This window comes from Chiloscyllium plagiosum, chromosome 38, assembly GCF_004010195.1.
Source record: "Chiloscyllium plagiosum isolate BGI_BamShark_2017 chromosome 38, ASM401019v2, whole genome shotgun sequence".
In the NCBI taxonomy this organism is placed as follows: Eukaryota; Metazoa; Chordata; class Chondrichthyes; order Orectolobiformes; family Hemiscylliidae; genus Chiloscyllium; species Chiloscyllium plagiosum.
Genome location: NC_057747.1, coordinates 2097889 through 2113678, shown reverse-complemented (window position 1 = coordinate 2113678; position 15790 = coordinate 2097889). Strand labels below are relative to the sequence as shown.

The 15790-nt window shown below is 41.9% G+C and overlaps 1 protein-coding gene across 6 annotated transcripts in view; it reads right to left on the bottom strand.

Annotated features, from left to right (window-relative positions):
- Positions 1-15790, bottom strand: part of LOC122541750 (serine/threonine-protein phosphatase 2B catalytic subunit beta isoform) — a 117102-nt gene that overhangs the window by 63619 nt on the left and 37693 nt on the right. For 5 of the 6 annotated variants that reach the window (XM_043678655.1, XM_043678657.1, XM_043678660.1 and 2 more), the window contains exon 2: positions 2903-3103. In XM_043678655.1, coding sequence (XP_043534590.1) covers positions 2903-3103 — 201 coding nt within the window. Of the gene's footprint in view, positions 1-2902; positions 3104-8603; positions 8610-15790 lie in introns of those variants that run through there. The other variant, XM_043678661.1, reaches the window with a different exon arrangement.

Below are 15790 nucleotides of genomic sequence, written 5' to 3'. Positions count from 1 at the left end.
TCCCCCACTCACCTATTGTATTCTATGCTACTTTCTCTCCACCCCCACCCTCCTCTAGCTTATCTCTCCACGCTTCTGGCTCTCTGCCTTTATTCCTGATGAAGGGCTTTTGCCCGAAACGTCGATTTTACTGCTAAACGTCGGATGCTGCCTGAACTGCTGTGCTCTTCCAGCACCACTAATCCAGAAAAGAGACCTTGGAGTGCAGGTTCATAGCTCCTTAAAAGTGGAGTTGCAGGTAGATAGGGTAGTGAAGGTGGCGTTTGATATGCTTTCCTTTATTGGTCAGAGTATTGAGTACAGGAGTCGGGAGGTCATGTTGCGGCATGCATTCCTGGTCTCCTTCCTATCGGAAAGATGTTGTGAAACTTGAAAGGGTTCAGAAAAGATTTACAAGGATGTTACAAGGGTTGGAGGATCTGAGCTACAGGGAGAGGCTGAACAGGCTGGGGTTGTTTTCCTTGGAGCGTCGGAGGCTGAGGGGTGACCTTCTAGAGGTTTACAAAATTATGAGGGGCATGGATAGGATAAATAGACAAAATCTTTTCTCTGGAGTCAGGGAGTCCAGAACTAGAGGGCATAGGTTTAGGGTGACAGGGAAAAGATATAAAAGAGACCTAAGGGGCAACTTTTTCACGCAGAGGGTGGTACGTGTATGGAATGAGCTGCCAGAGGATGTGGTGGAGGCTGGTACAATTCCAACATTTAAGAGGCATTTGGATGGGTATATGAATAGGAAGTGTTTGGAGGGATATGGGCCAGGTGCTGGCAGGTGGGACTAGATTGGGTTGGGATATCTGGTCGGCATGGACGGGTTCGACCGAAGGGCCTGTTTCCTTGCTGTACATCTCGATGACACTAAATGCTGTTTTGATTTTAAGGAATGCTGGCAAAATTGAAGTCAATGGGAATCAAAGAGGAAACTCTCTGCTGGTTCAAGTCATAATGAACACAAAGGAAAATGGATGCAGCTGTTGGAGCTCAATCATCTCAGCCCAAGAACATTGCTACAGGAGTTTTTCAGGAGTACTGTTCGAGATCCAACTATCTTCAAACTTTTCAGTGAACATCCCTTCAGCAGAAACCCACAAGTGGCGTTCACTGATGATTGTACTAAGTTTAGCATTTTTTTGAAATTCATCCAGTCTGCACCATTATGTAGCAAGACCTGGACGACGCCCAGATTGGTTAAGTGGCAAGTAATATTCATGCCATCTCAAGATACAGAAGAACCTAACCATCTTCTTTCATATTAAATGACGTTTCAAACACACCCACTATGAACAAGCTGGAGGTTAACACTACCACTGACCAGAAATAAACTGGAATAGCCATAAGAAGACAATGGACAGGTCAAAGTCTGGGAATCTGCAGCAAGTAACTCCCCTCCTTTCAAACCCAAAGCTTAGCCATAATTAACAGGGGCCAAATCATTTCTGTGATGGAATATTACCCATTTAACCAGGATGAATGTAGCTCCAACAAAATTCAAGAAGCTGGACATATCCAGGGCAACAGCAGCTTGTTTAACTGGCACCCCATCCACCACTGGTGTACAGTGGTAGCAGTGTATATAACTAAGTAGATGCAGTACAGGAATTAACCAAACTTTCTAAAATGTCTTTCAAACTCGTGATAGTTACCAGTTAGAAAACACAAGGGTGACGGATGTATGGGAACACCAACACCTGCAGGCATCCTCCAAGCCACACATCATTCTAACTTTTAGCTATCACCATTGCTTTGATGCACTGTGCCAAAATCCTGGAACTCCCTTCCTAACAACACATATACAGATGCACTGAAGAATGTGGCTCAACGCCACCTTTTCCAGGGCTGGCATGGATTGATAAATGCTGACCTTGCTAGTCTTACTCAATTCATGGAAACTTTTTTTTTTAAAAAAAAGTTAGCTAATTCCATACTGACCTTCAATCAATAACTTTTGGTTTGTACAGTGTGGCTCCTACTCCCACTAAGTCATCTTACAATTAATTAACCAGTAAATTATTAAGTTTAATGTCTCGATTTAGAAAAAGGAGCAAATTCCACAATATCATTTAGATTAGATTAGATTACTTACAGCGTGGAAACAGGCCCTTCGGCCCAACAAGTCCACACCGACCCTCCGAAGAGCAACCCACCCAGACCCATTCCCCTACATTTACCCCTTCACCTAACACTATGGGACAATTTAGCATGGCCAATTCACCTGACCTGCACATCTTTGGACTGTGGGAGGAAACCGGAGCACCCAGCGGAAACCCACGCAGACACAGGGAGAATGTGCAAACTCCACACAATTGCCTGAGGCGGAAATTGAACCCAGGTCTCTGGCGCTGAGGCGCAGCAGTGCTAACCACTGTGCCACCATGCATTACAGCGTATAGGCCTACAACCTGTGTACAATCATTTGGAAGTTGGGTGAAGAATGCACCTAGAAAAAAATACTATTCATAGGGAGCAGTTAGGAACAGGCCAATTTAAGGTTCTTATCATTTTAAGGATTTGGCTTCAACAGACCAATTGAAGTTATTGTTTGTGACATAATATTTGTAACATTTTCTTTCTTCTTTATAGCAAAGAAAGTGCTTGCTTTCTTTAATAAAATTATCCTTCATTTGGATTTTTATCTGATCATTTATAGATTAGTTTATAAAATTGTTTTACATATTTGGCATTGATTTCACCCTGTTACATTCAGAGGACAGCATCAAACCCAACTGAAGCTCCAATAGGAATTCTCACCCGACAGACATATGGGCGCACACACCAACTTGGTTTTGTCTTTATTTGACTACTGATGGGTGAGAGGAAGGTGAGGTGAGGAAAACAACATTTTAAATCAGCAAGAGATTTACTGAGTGTATACCACAGCACAGGAAGCTATCTGGCTCCTTACCTGTTATTGGTGCTTCCACTTCAATCATGGTCTTTTCTCTTCGCAGGATTTCAGCTCCATCATTAATAATTCTAAGTGCAATTTCTTCCTCTACCCGACCTTCTTTAATTAAATGATTTTTCAGAACATCTACCCTAGGTTTTCCATTGGTGTCAAAGACCTCATCAAATGTCAAGCGATGGGTTGGTGGAAAGGGGACAGCTGCAGGGAAGGAGTCAAAGAAGAAAGTAAAATTCATCAATTACTTTGAACAAAAACAGACAACTGGCACTGATTTACTATATTGATCTAAAAATCAAAGTAATACAAAAAGATTTGGCAACTAATTTGGTGTTGGAATGATGTAATGTGGGAGAGGGAAAAAGGAACCAAGACAAAAATGTATTGCATTAAATACTGACAAATTCTGACAGTTCAAGTGATCAACAAGAAAAAGTTTGTTCCTCAGTTTGCCATCTGTTCTCAATTGTAATTGATCTCAGGAAGCTACGACAGTTTAGCAAATAATGAAACTGCAAGTATTGTTCTAAGCCACACTGTCCAAGCAGCATAGACTTAATCTGCGGTTTAGACCAAGTCTGATGTCAGCAACAGAAGCCTACAGCTCAGTGCACCAGAGATCAGGAAAAGAACAATGACCAGTAAAGTGCTCACAATATAGGGCATCAGCAATCACACTGAATGAAAAAATGATTGCAATCAGTTATGAGGTTCCACCTTTAAAATAACTTATCAATAACCTTGATCACTTAGGTTGATACATGAGCAAAGTACTCCAAGGCAGTGGTCATCCATGAAGTAAAAAGGGGGAAGGACAAAATATCTAAAAACAATATTCCATGAAACCAGGGACATGAAAAATCTCTTGAAGCAGCTGAAATGTCTATTTGCAAATTTTCACCCAAAATTAAAAGGAAAAAAAGGACTTAACTTTTAGATTATTCATTCATGGGATGAGGCTATTATTGGTTAAGCAAGCATTTATTACCCATTCCTAACTGACCTGACATTGTGGTCTTAAACCACTGTAGTTCTTAGGATGTAGGAACACCATGCTGTCAGGGAGGGAGTTCTCGGATTATGACCCCACAGCAGTGAAAAAACTGCAAGAATAGTTTTAAATCAGAATGGAATGTGGCTTGGAAGTCACTGCGTTCCAGGCATTTACTGGCCTTGTGCTTCTAGGTGAACACAGGCTTTGAAGGTGCTATCGGAGGAGCTTTAGTCAGTTGCCATTGTGCATATTTAACAGCAGTTATTGTACTGTTTATTTGTGCATCAGTGAATATCGAAGGTGATGGATGGAAGTGGGCCAACGTGTATGGATAGTATCAAGCTTCAAATGTTTTTGGAGCTACACTCATGCAGGCAAGTGGAAAGCACTCTGTCACATTCTTGATTTAATACCCTACTTGTGTACAGGCATAGGAAGACCAGGCGGTGAATCACACACTGAATTCCTAGCGCCTGGCCTGCTCCTTCAGCCACAGCATTTATTTGGGTTCTCCGGTTCAGATCAGGTCAGGTCGTCAATGGCAACTCCACAGGATGATGACAGAGGGAAATTCAGCAATGGTAATACAAGTGAACATCAAGGCAAGATGATTAAAATCTCTCCTGTTTGAAACTGTAATTGGCTAGCACCTATGGATCAAATTATTTGCCAATTTTGAGCCCAAGCATGAGTGTTGACCAGGTCCTGCTGCACATGAACACAGTCTGCTTCAGTAGCAAAGCAGAAATGCAGAGAACATCTCCATTTCTGATTTTATGAAGAGGTCATTGATAAAACAACTGAAAACAGATGGGCCCGGGATACTACACTGAGGAACCCCTGCAGAGGGCAATCAACAGCTACAACCACCTCATTTAGCACTTGGTATTAACAGAATCGTGTGTGAGCATGAGTGCACGCGGGAGAGAGCGTGCGCGCGAGAGAGAGAGTGTGCGAGAGTAAGAGACAGACAGATAGACAGGAGGGAGAGAGAGATTACACCCCCCCCCCCCACCAAGCCACTGACTACAGTTTTTATAAGTCTCCTATACACCCTTAAGAATGCATCATTTTACTGCATATGAAATATATGTTCAAACCCTCACTCGTAAATCAGCTAATTTTGATGCTTTCCCAATAAAGCTCTTAAATATGACTCACACCAGCCTCGGAGGGTTTCACACAAATTTCAGAGTCACAAAGCTATGGAGTCAGTCCCACTTGAGCACCTTAAACACATGTTCTACACAAACACATTAACGGTCAGTGCCATCTTTCAGAAAAGCTATTAATCGGAGGCTTCAACTGCCTAGTCATTGGAAGAAAAACATTTCATGCCATCACTTGAACATCCTGGTGTGCTGACCAACATCTACATAGAACATTGAGCAGTACAGCACGGACAGGCCCTTCGGCCTTCAATGTGTGCCGACTTTTTATCTGACTCGAAGATCAGACTAAACTGCATACCCTTCATATGCCTATCATGTTCCTTACATGTTCTTAATGTATCCAAGTCTACTACTATTGCTCGCATTGCATTCCACGCACTCATCACACTGTGTGAAGAGCCTATCTTGGACAGCACGTCTAAACACTTCTCCAATCACCTTAAAATTATGCCCTCTTGGTGATAGCCATTTCCACCCTGGGAAAAAGTCTCTGGCTATCCACTCTATCTCTGCCTCTCCATCTTGTACACCTCGATCAAGTCACCTCGCATGCTTCTTTGCTGCAATGAGGAAAGTCCTAGCCCCTCAATCTTTCTTCATAAGACATGGCCTCCAGTCCAAGTAGCATCCTGGTCAATCTCCTCTGCACCCACAATGAGGATGCAAGGATAATATCCAAAAGCGCAGCAATCTCTTCCCTCACTTTCTGTAGTATCCTCGGGTATATCCTGTTTGACCCAGGAGATTTATCTATCCTTATGTTTTTCAAATTTTTCAGCATATTCTCCTTCCTAACATTAACCCGTTCAAGCCTATCTCCCTGGATCACACTGTCCTCCGAACTGTCAATGTCCTTTTCATTAGTGAGTAATGAAGTAAAATATTCATTAAGGACCTCCCCTACGTCCTCCAACTCCAGGCACAAATTTGCTCCACTATCCCTGATCGGCCCTACCCTTGCTCTGGCCATCCTCTTGATGCTCACAAAAGTGGGTAGAATGCCTTAGGGTTTTCTTTAATCTTACCCACTAAAGCTTTTTCAGGTCCTTTTCTCGCTCTCAAGTCCATTCTTCAATTCCTTTCTGGCTACCTTGCAAACCTCTAAAGCCCTGTCTGATCCTTGCCTCCTCAACCTTCAGCTTCCTTCTTCCTCTGGACTTGCCACCCAAGGTTCTTTCAACCTACCACCCCTTCCTTGCCTCAGTCGGACAAACCTGTCATGCTCAGCTGAACCTCTTGTTTCACAAAACTCAACTTAAATCTTTCCCTGCCGTCCAGCAAGTGCTTCTTAAACAACCTCCACATGTCTGTCATGCATTTCCCTGAGAACATCTGTTCTCAACTTAGGCGCCCCAGTTCTTACCTAATAGTAGTTAGTTCTGAGTTTAGTTAAACAAGAGGTTCAGCTGAGCATGACTCAGATCAGATAAGAACTTGCACTTAATCAGGTGCTGAGGCAAGAGTAATGGGTTAACAAGGTGCAAAAGCAGTCATTATGCAGAACCATTTAACAATATTGAAAGCATTCAGTACACAAGATCAGCTAACAAGGGGAAAAGTATCGATTGTGTGAATCCAGTTAACAAGGTTAAGAATATTCATTATATAACATTAAAGGGCTTGGTCTCTGCTACTGACACTCATTGATTGTAGCAGTCACCCAATTATATGTATGCTGCCGTATCTGGATGCTCCTCCCTGTAAAATGACTATATAGTTCATTGAGAAACTCTATTCCAGAGAAGATCATGAACGCATGTCTCTCTGTGCACTTGGGCAGTCATTCCACTCTGAGGGCCCGGAATAAGGAGGTAAAACCATTAAGCGTCTCTGAGCATTTTGCTTCGACTGATGGTGGGAAACAGGACGATGCTGACAATGAGACAAGACACTAAATTCAAATTTCTCCTGTATAGACACACCAACATAAATTCTCAATTAACATTCATATCATCAAACCATTACACAACTACATAGATAGATTGGGAGAGTTACTTAAAGGGATGACAGCGGATAGACAACAGCAAACATTCAAGGAATGCATGGAGGACCTGCAACAACTGTTTATTCCTGTCTGGCACAGAAGCAAAATGGGTAAGAGGGCCAATCCATGGATTACAAAGGAAATTAGAGATCGTGTCCAATCCAAGGAAGAAGCATACAGATTGGCCAAAGAAAAATAGCTGTGAGGATTGGGAGCAGTTTAAAAATTCAGCAAAGATGGACAAAATGATTGACTAAGGGGAAAAGTCAGCTTGCAGGGAACATAAAGACTGACACAAAGTTTCTACAGGTACATGAAGAGAAAGATTGGTGAAGACAAATATAGGTCCTCTAGGGACAGAAACGTGGTGGGGCAGGGGGTGGGGAGGGGAAAGAAGTATAATATACAAAGAAATGGCTGAACAATCAAAATACATATTTTGGCTCTGTCTTCAGGAAAGAAAACAAGATAGATATCAGAAATGTTGGAGAATACAAGATGCAGAGAGAGGTAAGAACGAAGGGAGATCAATATTAGTGAAGAAAGAATACTGGGAAAATTGAGGGGATGGAAGGTGGATAAGTCCCCAGAGCCTGATAATCTAAATCTCGGAGTACTTAAGGAAGTGGCTCTCGAAACAGTAGATGCATTGGTAGTCATCTTCCATGATTCTACACCTCAGAGACTCCATTCAGATTGACAAGTAGCTAATGTTACTCCAATATTCAAAAAGGGAGGTAGAGAGAAAACAGGAAATTATAGTCCAGTAAGCCTAACTTCGAGAGTCGTAAAATTCTTAAGTCCATTAAAGGGCTTCACAGTGGAGCATTTAAAAAGAAGTGGCAGGATCAGACAGAGTCAGCATGGATTTATGAAGGGAAAAATCATGCTTGACAAGTCTGTTGGCATTCTATGAAAATGTAACGAGTTGACAAGGGAGAGCCAGTCAACATGGTATATTTGGACTTTTACAAAGTATTTGACGAAGTCCTGCATAAGAGATTTCTGAGCAAGATTAAAGGATTGGGGAAGTATATTGAGATGGGTGAAAAGCTGGTTGGTAGAGAGGAAACAGTAGGAATTAATGGGTCCTTTTCAAATTGGCAGGCAGTAACTGGTGGGTTCCACAGGGATCGGTGCTAGGTCCTATTAGTGCAATTTCACAATATATTAACAATTTGGATGCGAGAACAAAATGTAACATCTCAAAGTTTGGAGATGATACCAAGTTGGATGGGAGGGTGAACTGTGATGAAGGTGCAATATGCTTCAGCATGATCCGGACAGACTGGGCGAGTGGATAAAATCAATGGCAGATGCAGTATAATTTGGATAAACGCAAGGCTATTCATTGTGTCATAAAGATGTACAACATAGAAGCAGACCCTTCGGTCCAAAATGTCCATGCCAACCAGATGTCCTAACCTAATTTAGTCCCATTTGCCAGCACTTGGCCCATATCCCTCTAAACCGTTCCTATTCATGTACCCATCCAGATGCCTTTTAAAATGTTGTAATTGTACCATCCTCCACCACTTCCTCATTCCATACACTCACCACCCGCTGCGTGAAAAGGTTGCCCCTTCAGTCCTTTTATATCTTTCTCCTTTCACTCTAATCCTATGCCCTCTAGTTCTGGATACCCCCACCCCAGGAAAAAGACTGTGCCTATTTATCCTATCCATGCCCCTCATGAATTTTATAAATCTTTGAAGGTCACCCCTCAGCCTCCAATGCTCCAGATAAAAAAAAAACCCAGCCTATTCAGCCTCTCCCCATAGCTTAAATCCTCCAACCCTGGCAATATCCTCGTAAATCTTTGCTGAACTCTTTTCAAGTTTCACAACATCCTTATTCACTTTGCAAGCAAAACCAAGGCAGCAGATTGCTTCCTGACTGGCTTAAACTGGAAGATGGGAGTGAAGACAAATGGTATGTTAGCCTTCATTGCAAGAGGCTGAGCATAGGATCAGTGATGTGCTGTTGCAGTTGTACAGGGCCTTGGTGAGGCCACACCTGGAATAGTGTGCATGCAGTTTTGGTCTCCTTTTCTGAGGAACGATGCTTTTGCTTTTGAGGGAGTACAGCAAAAGGTTTACCAGGCTGATTCCAGGGATGGCTGAACTGACATACAAGGAGATTGTTTTTGCTGGACTGAGGGGGGGATTTCATAGAGACTTATAAAATTCTAACAGGACTAGACAGTATAGGTGCAGGGAGGATGGTCCTGATGGTGGGTGCATCCAGGGGTCACAGAGTGAGGACTTGGGTGGACCATTTAGGATGGAGATGAGGAGACATCTTTTCACCCAACGAGTGGTGGGTCTATGGAATTCATTTCCACAGGAAGTTGTTGATGCCAAACTATTGAATACATGCAAGGGCGACCAGATATAGTACTTGGAGTGAATGGGACCAAAGGTTATGGGGACCAAGCAGAATTAGGGTGAGTTGGATGATCAGCCATGATTGTGATGAATGACAGACCAGACTCGGAGGGCCAAATGTCCTCCTCCTGCTCCTATCTTTTGTTTCTCTGTTTATATGCTTAAAAAAGGAATAGAAAACACATTAGGTTTCAACATCTGTCAACACATGGCAATACATACCAAATTAGTTGTTTACCAAATAAGATGAGGTGGGCAGTTGGAACAACAACAATTAATAACTGATATGTGCTCAAACCTTAACAGGTATTAAAAAGGAGGCAACTGCAAAGTGCTTGTGTTTGTACATACTTATTGCACAGCCCTTTTCCAACTGCTGTCTCAAAATGTTTGTGTTCATGGACAATGTGCAGCCAAATTATTACTCAGACAGACAATCTGTTGAATATATTCAGAGTACAGTTGAGGACTGGAGCAGCATAAAAATAATAAATGCCCTTTACATGCTAGGTTAGGAAGGTCTACAGTAACAGTAGTAAACTCGAGAACTATCCATCTACAACTGTGGAAAAAAGGACAGTTGTCTCTTCTTTCAAGCACCCATGAACAGCATTGCTACAATTCAGTGCTCACACACTAATTCTTGTTTCTCTAGCAAATTTGTGGGTTCATCAAGTTCAGGACATTAATTGGACAATAATGAGCAACTGCAAATACTCCCAGATGAGTGAAATACAGTACAGAAGAACCTCGATTATCCAAAGTACACAACCGGGAATTATTTTGTTCGGTTAATCGAATTCCAGATAATAATTGAATGCCAGATAACAGTTTAGCTAAGCATCGGGATCTTGCGATCTTGCCAGATAATCTGAAATTCAGATAACCAAATGTCGGATAATCGAGGTTCCCTTGTATAGCTATATGCAAAAAAAGATTCCTTTCCTGCATCTTTAGTGGCCCTCAGCCTCAATTTCACAAGTCAGCTTTATGTAGAAAAAGAGATGTCAAAAGAATCTACTTTGCAAAGTTGACAGATTAAAAAAGTTTTTGAACCCGAATTTTGAAATATTCCTTTGAAATGTGGCTTACTGTATTAAGTCCAGCATTTGTTACCCACCTTTCGTTTCACTCAAAGTGGTGATGGTCACTCATCCTCAAACTTAAAAATCACACAACACCAGGTTTATCTGGAAGCACTAACTTTTGGAGCACTGCTCCTTCGTTACAACAACCTGAAGGAATAGCGCTCCGAAAGCTAGTGCTTCCAGATAAACCTGTTGGACTATAACCTGGTGTCGTGAGATTTTTAACTTTGTCCACCCCAGTTCAACACCAGCCCCTCCAAATCATCTTCAAATTGTTACAGTCTTTATAGTGAAAGTGTTTCCCTTAGAATTCAACACGTGCAGTTTCGTGATTTTGACCCAAAGAAAATGAAGGAATACCAATTTCCATTTTGGAATTTGTTGCATTATATTGCCCTCAACTCAGTGACTAATTTCAATGTTTTACTGCAAATATGACTAAATTGTCAGAAGCAGACTGCACTAGACAACAGAAGACAGACAGGTCATTTATATGCATCTTATTCAAACTCAGGACAGGCTAAAACATTTTATCACCAATGAAGTACTTTTGAACAATCACTAATGCAACACAGGAAAAGTGGTTTCCAACTTGTGCACAGCAAGCTCTCTACAAATAACAAGGTGACGTAGATGAGATCAGATTTTGTGATATGAAGTGCCAAAGAAGACTGGCCAGAACACCTCAGAAGTCCCCTGTACTATTTCAGCATAACAGACTGACATTATGCTCAGTAGGCAGACCTCAGGATGGCTGTGACAAGTGCTGTAATAGAATTTCATGCTTTCACCTCAAGCCTTTCATTTCCAGGCTCTTTTTCCATGGATTCGGAATCTCTGCCACAAAACCAGTTATACAAAACCGATGCAGGAAACTGATCCCAGCAGCACAGGGAAACCAAGGATGCCCTTACCGGGGAACCCCTGCTGCTGCATTACACCAATCACAACTTCACGAGATGAAATCATTGCAGCCTAAAATATAAACTAGTCGAAAGGCTGATTGTTTATTGTATCATATAACATTTAGAATATAGTGTTTCTAATTACACTGCTAGGAAGGATCTGACCAGATATTTTGTATTATATGTTTGCTGTGTGATGGAATGGGGAGGGTGTCAGGGAAGAAAACAAAATTGTGCAACGATACTGAAAATATTGTAATTATGAGAAAATATGCAATGCAGACATATTTGACGGAGCACGAGAAAACAATGCATCCTGCCAAGAAGCCCAAGCATTGAATGCAGCTGTCCAATGTGGTATATTTCTGTTATCTGCAAAGATACAAACAAATGTTCCTTTCATACAAGCTTTGAAAGTTCTGTTTCCTTGCTGGGGTACAGGTTCATCAATACCGCAGTTCACCAAACCATCACCCAGATAGTCAATCTTTACGTGCAAGACTCAGTTTGGGGTATCCAAACTATGCCCTACTAATCTTGGGGTTACTTAAGAGTTAGAGTCCTACAACACAGAGACAGACCCTTTGGTCCAAGCTGGTGCATGCTGACCAAAACGCCCATCAACACTAACCCTATTTCCCTGCACTAGGCCCATATCCTTCTAAACCTTTCCTTTCCATGTATTGGCCCAAATGCCTTTCAAATGTTGTTAATATTTTAACACTCAATCACTTCCACTGGCAGTTCATTCCACATGAATACCACCCTATGTAAAAAAGTTGCCCCTCAGGATCTCTTTTATTCTTTCCCTCTAACCTTAAACTAATACCCTCTAGTCCTCAATTCCCTAACCATGGGAGAAAGACTTGAGTGCTTCCACCATACCCATGCCTCTCATGATCTTATATACTTGTATAAGATTCACCCCTCAGTCTCCTATGCTCTGAAGAAAAAAGTCCTAACTTGTACAACCTCTCCCAATAACTCAGGCCCTAGAGTCCTGGCAACATCCTTGTAAATTTCTTCTGCACTCTTTCCAGTTTAATAACATCCTTCCTATGGCAAAGTGACCAAAACTGGACACAATACTCCAAGTGTGGCCTCACCAACATCCTGTACAACTGCAACATAACTTCCCAATTTCTATACTCAATGCCCTGACTGATGAAGGCCAGTGTGCCAACAGCCTTCTTCACTGTCCTGTCTACCTGTGACTCCACTTTCAAAGATCTGTGCACCTGAACTCCAAGGTCCCTCTCTTCCACTACACTCCTTAAGGCCCTAACATTCACCATAAAATTCCCACCTTGATGTGACTTGCCAAAATGCAAGACGTCACAAATCTATATTAAACTCCATTTGCCATTTCTTGGCCCACTTCCCCAGCTGATCAAGGTCCTGCTGCAATTTCTGATAACCTTCCTCACTGTCCACGATACCTCCTATTTTAGTGTCATCTGCAAACTTACAAATCATGCCTTGTACATTCTCATTGAAATCATTGATATAAATAACAAAACAACAATGGGCCCAGCACAGACCCCTGAGGTACTCCACCAGTCACAGGCCTCTAGTCCAACAAGCACCCTTCCACTATTACCCTCTGCTTCCTACCATCAAGCTAATTATGTATCTAATTTGCCAGCTTCCCCAGGATCCCATGCAATCTAATCTTCCAGAGCAGCCTATCACGTGGAACCTTACAATGAAATCTATATAGACCAAGTCAACAGTCCTGCCCTCATCAACTTTCCTGGTCACTTCAAAGAACTCCAATAAATTTATAAGGCATGATCTCCCATGCACAAAGCTATGCTGTCTATTCCTAATCAAACCTTGTCTTTCCAAATGCACATATATCTTATCTCACAGAACCTTCGTTAACACATTCAGTTCCTAGGTTTTTCTTTGCAGCCCTTCCTGAATATTCCCTACCCTCCAGTCTTCCAGGACCTCATGCATGGCTAACGACAATGTGAAAATATCAGCCAGGGTCCCCCACAACTGTTTCTTTAGACTTGTGCAGTGTTCTTGGCTATATCTTGTCAGGACCTGGAAATTTATCCACTTTCATACATTCTAATACATCTAATACTCTATTGTGATGTGGATTGCCCCCAAGATATGATACTTGGTCTGCCATTCAACTCCATTTTCCACTTGCAATTATTTCTTCCCATGGACCTCTCTTGTACTAATCTTAAGGGTCTGAAGTGTGGGATCACCAACACGTTTTCTTTGGATAACCACGCCTTAAATCTATCGACCTTATAATGCAGCAAACATGGAAACCAATTACATAGACAATTCTATGTACACCAAGAGCCTAAACGATGCCACTTTGCTGCTGCCTAAAGGTCCCTTGTGATGCAGAATCCATGAATGAGTGAGTTGACCACACTGAAATCTGTTCTTCAAAAGCAGTTAAGATGTATTCATTATTGTTGTTGCTGTATCTTGCTGACCCAATCCAGCTAAGTTTCAAGAGACAAGTCCCTTTGCAAAGTACTTGAAAAAAAAAGTGCATGTACAACTAGTTAGAACAATTTTAGAAAATTCTCTTCTCAGCAAAGCAAATGGTACCCAAAAATTGATTACCGTAACACCTATTTGGGAAAGGATAAAGAAACAATGTATGAAAGGATGTATATGCATCACAAATTGAGTAAGCCAATAGTGAGAGATTTAACTGCATGACTAAGTCATGTTAGCATTAGCAGCTTGATCTGTGCAAGCTGATAAAAACATTTCAACTTTATATGGAAAACTTTCAGAAACTCCCGGACCAGACACAGTGTTGAAAGGCTTTGTGACCATGCAAGGGCTGAGTATTTTTTTCTCAGAATGGAATTGACGCCGACAGCATAAGTTTATTGCCTATTCCCAGTCACGAGCACTGTGGCAGAAAAGGGAACTTGGAGACGATGGGTTTTCACACAACTCATGTTACTTGTCCTTCTTAGTGGTAGAGGTCACAAGGAAAAAAATGCTGCAGTTACATTATTGAGTGTAATGCATCTTGCAGATGAACACCCCCAACATGTCACTGTGAAGGGGATGAATACAGAATAAACAAATGAACTGTTCTTTCCAGGTTAAGTGTCTCAAGTGCTGTTGCAATGGCCCCAACCATGCAAACTGAGTATTCCAGTGTACTCCAGTGACTTGATCCCTTTAGCTCATGTGGAGGCTTTGAGGGGGCAGGTGAATTAACATTGAAAACATTTTATAAAGATGAGTCACAAAAATATGGATCTTGCTGGCAAGACCATCATTTATCACACATCCCTAAGTTCCTTACAGGTGACAGTGAGATGCCTTCTTAAACTGCTCCAGTTTGCATGATTAGATTCACTACAGTTGTTAATAGGATGCGCCTGGAATTTAACCCAAATAGAAAGAAGTGAAGATATCATTCAAAGCAGGGGAGGCAATGGTCCAGTGGTATTATCGCTATACTATTAATCCAGACACCCGATAAATGTTCTGAGAACACAGGTTTGAATCTCACCATGACATATTGGTGGAATTTAAATACAATACACTTGGCATTGACCTGGACACTAGATAAAACAATAGCAAAAACAACCCTGTTGACCCTGCAAAATGCTCCTAACATCTGGGAGCTAGTGCCAAAATTGGGAGAGCGGTCTGACAGCCTAGTCAAGCACCAGTTTGACATTGCCTGTAATGCATGATTGTGAGAGTATGACTATGTTCCAGACACCACCATCACCAGGATCTCTCCTGTCAATCAGGTGTTGCTACCAAACAGGTCTACTTGCATGCCAGATAGCATAAGCAGCAAATAACAGAGCTAAGCAACCCCACAACTAATGGATCAGTCTAAGCTTTGCATCCTGCCACATCCAGTCGTAAATGGTGGTAGATAATTACATAATTGATAGCCTCAGGCGATGTGCCAGAAGCTGGAGATTGGCTAATGTTGTGCCACTATTTAAGAAAGATGGTGAAGAAAAGCCAGGGAACTACGGACCAGTGAGTCTGACATCAGTGAGGGAATCCTGAGGGTCAGGATTTACATGTATTTGGAAAGGCAAAGACTGATTAGGGATAATCAACATGGCTCAGTAACTTGATTGTTACTTCTTCAGAAAAAGTCAAAGAGGATTGATGAATACTGTGCTCAATTCTGGTGGAGGGTTGCTTTTCACATTGGAGGCCTGCAACTAGCAGTGTGGCAGAGGATCAGTCCTGGGTCCACTGCTTTTTATCGTTTATATAAATGATTTAGATGTGAACAAAGGAGGTATAGTTAGTAAAACTGGAGATGGAGTGGACAGTGAAGGGGGTTACCTCAGAGTACAAAGAGGCGTTGATCAAATGGGCTGAGGAAT